Source organism: Callorhinchus milii, unplaced genomic scaffold (assembly GCF_018977255.1).
Source record: "Callorhinchus milii isolate IMCB2004 unplaced genomic scaffold, IMCB_Cmil_1.0 Scaffold18, whole genome shotgun sequence".
In the NCBI taxonomy this organism is placed as follows: domain Eukaryota; kingdom Metazoa; phylum Chordata; class Chondrichthyes; order Chimaeriformes; family Callorhinchidae; genus Callorhinchus; species Callorhinchus milii.
Genome location: NW_024704759.1, coordinates 7,119,332 through 7,125,728, shown reverse-complemented (window position 1 = coordinate 7,125,728; position 6,397 = coordinate 7,119,332). Strand labels below are relative to the sequence as shown.

The 6,397-nt window shown below is 41.2% G+C and overlaps 1 protein-coding gene across 1 annotated transcript in view; it reads left to right on the top strand.

Moving 5' to 3' along the window:
* Nucleotides 1-264: 264 nt before the first annotated feature.
* Nucleotides 265-6,397, top strand: part of LOC103191352 (ankyrin repeat domain-containing protein SOWAHB) — a 35,573-nt gene continuing 29,440 nt past the window's right edge. The window contains exons 1-2 of the mRNA XM_042341895.1: nucleotides 265-675; nucleotides 4,104-4,250. Coding sequence (XP_042197829.1) covers nucleotides 520-675; nucleotides 4,104-4,250 — 303 coding nt within the window. The 5' untranslated portion in view covers nucleotides 265-519. The remainder of the gene's footprint in view (nucleotides 676-4,103; nucleotides 4,251-6,397) is intronic.

Below are 6,397 nucleotides of genomic sequence, written 5' to 3'. Positions count from 1 at the left end.
AGAAACTACCTCCACTTCTGAAGCCTGCCCTGGGAAGGGAAAGTCTCAGAAAGACACTGCACGTAATATAATCAACATTGAGGCCCCAATTAGTAAACCGCGTGTGGAAGTCCCTGCAATAGAAAGAACGAGAATGTGTGAGTGGATTACACAAACGCCAGAACCACCTACACAAGCGCCTACAGACCTCAATAAGCTCACATTGTCTTCAGAACTACCCAATGACAGCCAGGTACAGTATAAAAATAACTTCAAACCTTTCTTTCTCAGCTCCTCCAGATTTTGTAGAAGTAAGGGGCGTGTGGTAGGAGAACACTTGAAATATACAGAGGAGATCGATCAAGTAACCATATTCAGTGTAACCTTAAAATTCAGCCAAGGCAGGGGAGATATTTGAAGAAAGGACAAGAATCTTAGTTGATCATTTGGGGGATAAGGAGACAGTAGTGCTGGACGAGAATGTGGGTGTTTGGTTCGTAGAACCTAGTGCACGAGAGGATATAGGCTTCAAAGTTGTGAATGGTCTGGAGCTTGGGAAGGCTGGTTAGCAGGGCATTGGATATGTTCAATCTGGAGAAAGGAGTGGATGAGGGATTTGGCTTCTTTGGAATAGTGATGGAAGCAGGCAATGATGCACAGATGGAGGATAGCCTACAATTCCAGCATGATGCCATGGTAAGCACTATGTATGATAATAATACTTACATTTGACATAGTGCCTCATTCCCTAGGACTCTGTCATTGGCCCTCTCCTCTTTAATATCTACATGCTCCCTCTTGGTGACATCATCCGCAGAAACGGGGTCAACTTCCATATGTATGCGGAAGACACCCAACTCTATCTTTCTGCCTCCATCCTCAACTCCAGGACCACTGCTGTCCTAACAGACAGAGAGGCAGTCGGTCAGGACGCCAGTAGTCCTGGAGTTCAGGGTGGAGGCAGAGAGGTCACCCCTCAGGCTGCTGAAACTCTTATTCATGCCTTCATCACCTCCAGACTCGACTATGAAAATTCCCTTCTTGTCGGCCTTCCCAACTCCTACCTCCCTCCACAGGCTGCAGATAATCCAGAACTCTGCAGCCCATGACCTCTCCCACACCAAACTCTGTGACCCCATCTCCCCCATTCTCACCCGACTCCATTGGCTCCCTATCCTTAAGAGGAAACAGTTCAGGATCCTGGTCCTCACCTACAAAGTCCTCCATGGCCTCGCCCCACCTTACCTCTGCGACCTCCTAACCCCCTCCCAACCTGCCCGCTCCCTCCGCTCAGCTGGCTCTGGCCTGCTCCACGTCCCCCGACCCACCCGCCCCATTATTGGCGGGAGACCCTTCAGCCACTCTTCCCCCAACCTCTGGAATTCCATCCCCCAATCACTCCGCCTCACCACCTCCTTCAACTCCCGTCTCAAAACCCTCCTCTTTGACCATGCCATCGGTCACCACCCTCCCCTTCCCTCTTCCCTTCCTTCTCTCCCCCTCTAAGAAACCCCAAGTATAAGCCTGTGGAGAGCAGCAGATTCTCCCCATAACCACCCAACAAGACCCAGAGTCTGAAATGCTGTACACTGTCCAGCGCGTTGGGTCATCCTCCCGATGTGAAGGGCGCTATACAAATGTAATGTTGTTGCCTTATCACGTCTTCGATATCTCTCAAAAGTGTTTCATAGAATATACTATAAAGTGAATTGACTGCAGATTTTGTGGGCGAATTGCAGCAGCAAATTGAACACAGTAGTGTCTCACAGACAGTCGTGGATTGAATGACCAAATTATTATTATTGAATAATAATGGCATTGCTTCAACTATCTATGACAGAGTGGCTGCTGAGGGCTGAATTTGAGAAACTTCCATGGACCGCATTAGCAATATTTTTGTGTTTCCCTTCCAGAAACGTAACATTTACACAGTACCTTTTTCATGTCAGAAGGCCGTAGTCTCTCAGTGGGGAAAGAGGCAGATTTGTTGTGAGGAACCTTCTGGGTCTTGTTGGGTGGGTAGGGAGAGAATCTGCTGCTCTCCACAGGCTTATACTTGGGGTTTCTCAGAGTATACCATGGAGGTGACCAATCATATGCCTCTTTCTGAGCTGGAAGAGCAGGAGTCGGCACGATCACCCACAGGCAAACTCGCGAGAGAGAGGGCCCGAAAATCCTGTTATGGTTCCCACTATTTGACAGGTGGATAATCTCGCGAAATCAGAGGAGCTGGCGGACCCCATTTGAAATTGAAATGACTGTTAACTCACTATCTGGCAAGCAGCCAATTGGGATGCGGGAGAGTGCACTAGCCGGCAGTGGTAACGGCCACTCTTCCAACAGCGCGAATGAGGTAGTTCACTATCTGGCAGCGGAGAGGGAGGGAACGGGTGGCCCGAAATTGGAAATGGTTTGCGAGCCAAATGCGGCATGTCGGCCGCCAGTTGGACCGCCCTGATCTATGATGACCTCCTTTATCATCACATGCATGTGCTCCAATCTTGAATCTGTAAGAGAAATCGTAACCCATTACAAATGAAAAATAAGCAGAACTGTGTTCATTATTGGAAGCTTAATTAATTTAATAATGTTGCTTCCACCTCACCACGATGCCTTCATTCACTTGTTTATTTTGCAATTTGTTGGTATTTTACTGCAGTATGACTTATTTTTACTTGGGAGGTAATGCGCAATGCAGTATATTTCGGCAAGACTACAGACACATGCATTGCACTAAAGTATGCCTTTTGGTAGATAACCTAATAACTGATTGTTTTCACAACCAAACTGTTCCCCCTAATGAGGATATTGGGTTGTTGGTACAGTGGTTCTTTTATTTATTATTTGGAAAAAGAAACATTTAATTGAAACATACTAAGTTATTCTAAAATATTTAAGCAGAAACTATTGTTCTTTCCGTGGGATTGTGGAGAGAAATGTGAGAAGGTGAAGCAGAGGATGACGTTTAAAGGCGGGCCAGAAGGTCACTTGTTGTCCACTAGTAAATTTGTTTTTCTTCTCTCATCGTGTTATATTTTCCTTCTTAGAATAATAAGCATACATCTTAGAATAATGATACTGCTATTTTATAAGCAAACACTGAACATGTATAAATGATCATTGGAAGGAAAGCAAGATAAAATTTGTCAAAAGTCCCAATTTTGAAATTAAGTTAAGGAGATTATATAACAAAAACTCTGGTGCTTCGAAAGGCTGCTTATTATAAATTCATGATTGTTTCAGTCTGTCTGGCAATCCAGTTTTGCTATTGCTCTTAATGTAGTTGGGACATTGTACTGTAAATTCTGTCATGAATTTGAAATTGACATCATTGGAAGGGCAAATGACTGCAAATGCCAAGAATTCCCAGGCCTGCTTATGCTACATTTGCTTGTGCAATTTATAGTGATAATAATATAATCATAATCCTTGCATTTGCTACAGCACCCTTTACATGAGGAGGACATCTCAAAGCACTTTTCGGTATCCACTGCAAAGTAAAGTGACTGCACACTTTGTAGGTGAACACTGCAGCAACAACAAGAAGATTACATTTATAGAGCGCCTTTCCCGTCGAGGGGACGTCCCAGTGCGTGAACAATGTGCAGACAATTTGCACACATTAAGTCCCACAAACAGCAAAGTAACATACATCTGAATAAGTAGCCGGGACTTCAGTTTAACAACTCATCCAAAGGATAGTACCTCCGACAATGCAGCACAACATTGCATTGAAGTTCTGGTTTAGATCAGTGGTGGCCAACTTTTGGGGTGTCAAGAAGTGGCCCACCGAATCCCCGCACCAGTCCAGGCAAGTCCACTCCGAATCAGTACCTTCTTTCCGGTCACTTCCGAGCCGTGATACCCATGACTTGGCTATTAATGAAGAAAAATTCAATAAAGAAAAATTTATTTGGTTGGCCAACCAAAAAATTTGGCTACCACTGGTCTAGATCATATAAATTCAAAATCTCTTGAGCCTTTAGTCCACAACGTTCTGACTCCAAGGTGGAAGTGTCAACTTTTGATGACTGAAGTTCATTTTACCACCACTTTTTTAGGAGTTCAGTGTTTGCTCTTGAATAAGCCCCAGTTTCTACATTGTTGGTTTATTTAAATTGCAGGAAATTTCTATTACCGGCTTGACTGAAGCATGTGAAAGAAATCAGGATAAAGGACCTATTACACCTGAGAGTGGTACAATAATCCCAGTCCATATTGAAGTGAAGGTAGAAGAACCTGAAGAAACTGAAGCAGAGAGTGTGCTAAAGGTCAGTTGGAAGAATGTTCTCTTTAATAATCTGATAAGATTACTTTTATATAATGTCTTTCGTGTAAAATAAATATCTATAAATGTTTTACAAATTAAACTGATTAGAAACAATGTTAATGAAGCAAATACAATACAAATATATGTCAGCAACGTCTCGTGCGCAACAAAAGTAGCTAATTTATTTGAATTTCGGGGTCAATTTTGAAGAGGGAAATATGAGCCAGGGTATCAGGAAGAATGATTCCACGTTTGTTTGAAATAACACATCCACCTGAATCATAAGGGAGATGTAACTTAAATTAATACTATCAAAAAGTACAGTGGTCCTCTATTCAGCCCTGTAAATCTGCCCTCTGAACAAGACAGTTGAAATGTTTTTCTATGAAGAGTATAATTTATTTAATTAGGAGCCATCTGAAAGTAAATACTTTTGTGAGCTTTGTCCTATTTGAATGGACATGCGGGAATTACTGGAGACAGAATTGGAAGGAAGGCAGCTTAATCTGCTCAAACCTGGCAAGTATCTCACTCAGCAATGTTGCAATGTTATTGAATATCAAAGCTATTTTGATACTGTAAATGAACTCTTGGTTTATATTGATTACAAAAAGAATTCAAGACTGCAGAAGGTTCTTTCCAAGGACTTCCTCAAACTCTGCTAGTTTTATGCTCAGTGTTAAAACACCATATAAGTTGTATTGCGCTGCAGCTGTAATTGGATTCAGTTTATAATGGAATTTACTTTAGTACTTTACATGAAGAACCTTGAAGAGTGTGAAGAAATGCAAAATTTGCTACAGTGGGTGAACACACTAGAACTCTTTGTGTGGTAGATATGTGCAACAATGCCTATTTCAAAGTAATTTAAAATATATAACTGATAAGTGTTTTTATATTTTGGTTTATGTAATTGTTACCTTTACTTTTGTAATGGAACAAAAACTTACATTTATATAGTGCCCTTCACGCTGGATAGAGTCTCTGATCACTTCTAATGTCGCCAGATTAATGGTACATTGTTATTGTTTTCATGATAATACTTGTAAAAAAACATTATTTTACAAACTACTTGCCACCCCTCACGTTTTAATGCTTTTAAAAATCTATGTGTTATGTAAAATTTACTGCCCTTCAAATACCCCATTCGGTGGCACATAAATATCTTGGGAAAAGTAAACAGAAAAATAGGCAAATTTGAGCAATTTACAGAAAAGATGGGAGTACTTTAAGCACAAAGCAGCACTTTAAGTGGTCTCGTACCCACCTCACAAGAACCATTGGGAAGGATGCACTGAATTTGAATTGTAGGCCAAAGTTGATTTGTTTGAGGTTGAAGTTGACTTTGAGGTAGGCATCTACAAAAATGTGAGCTGTAAGAAAGGAACCTGTCCTCAATCTAACTCAATACTCCCTAGATGTCCAACATGTATGGGATCATAGAAGCTGGGTGGTCCTGACTGACCCGCATCCAGCATTTTGCATGCAGTTGAGATTTGCAATCTCAACCCAGGGCTTGTTTTATCATCTGTTTTGTGCCTGATGCAATCAATCTGGTCAAGAAGTTCTTTGTTAAGATAACTAACACTTCTACACTCTTATGCAGTTGATCAGCAACTTTTAGCAGCTGGCTCATCAGAGATATTCCTATATTGGGAGTACGTGCAAGCAGAGTCCCTCCAAATCTTCTGTTCTGTTTTTGTACATTATAAAGGTTTTTTAAACTATTGTTTCAGGGCATAGTTGCTGGTATTTTTAGGAACTGAAATTCTAATATTGCATAAAAAGATTATGTCAACTGCAAGGAATTATTATGGTTTAAAAAATTGAGGCACGCTAAATTATAACCGTTTATAATCATAAAGATAGGACTTAAGCTATGCTTGCAAGTTTAAATCTTTACCTTACACTCTGTTCTCATACAATCTATTATGAAGTTGGGGGGTCTAGAGGGGAGGGACATTGCAGGATTGTGAACAAATAAATAGCTTGAATGTATGCATTTTTAAAATATTGCTAAGAGTATTTTTCCAGTATATTTAATACTGGGATAGGGAAAGTAGAAAAATGCACAGAAATGTTTTTGCAGCTGTCGTAAGATAGAAAGCAGGTGCCTGTGGGAAGCTACAAAAAGCTACAAATGATAGC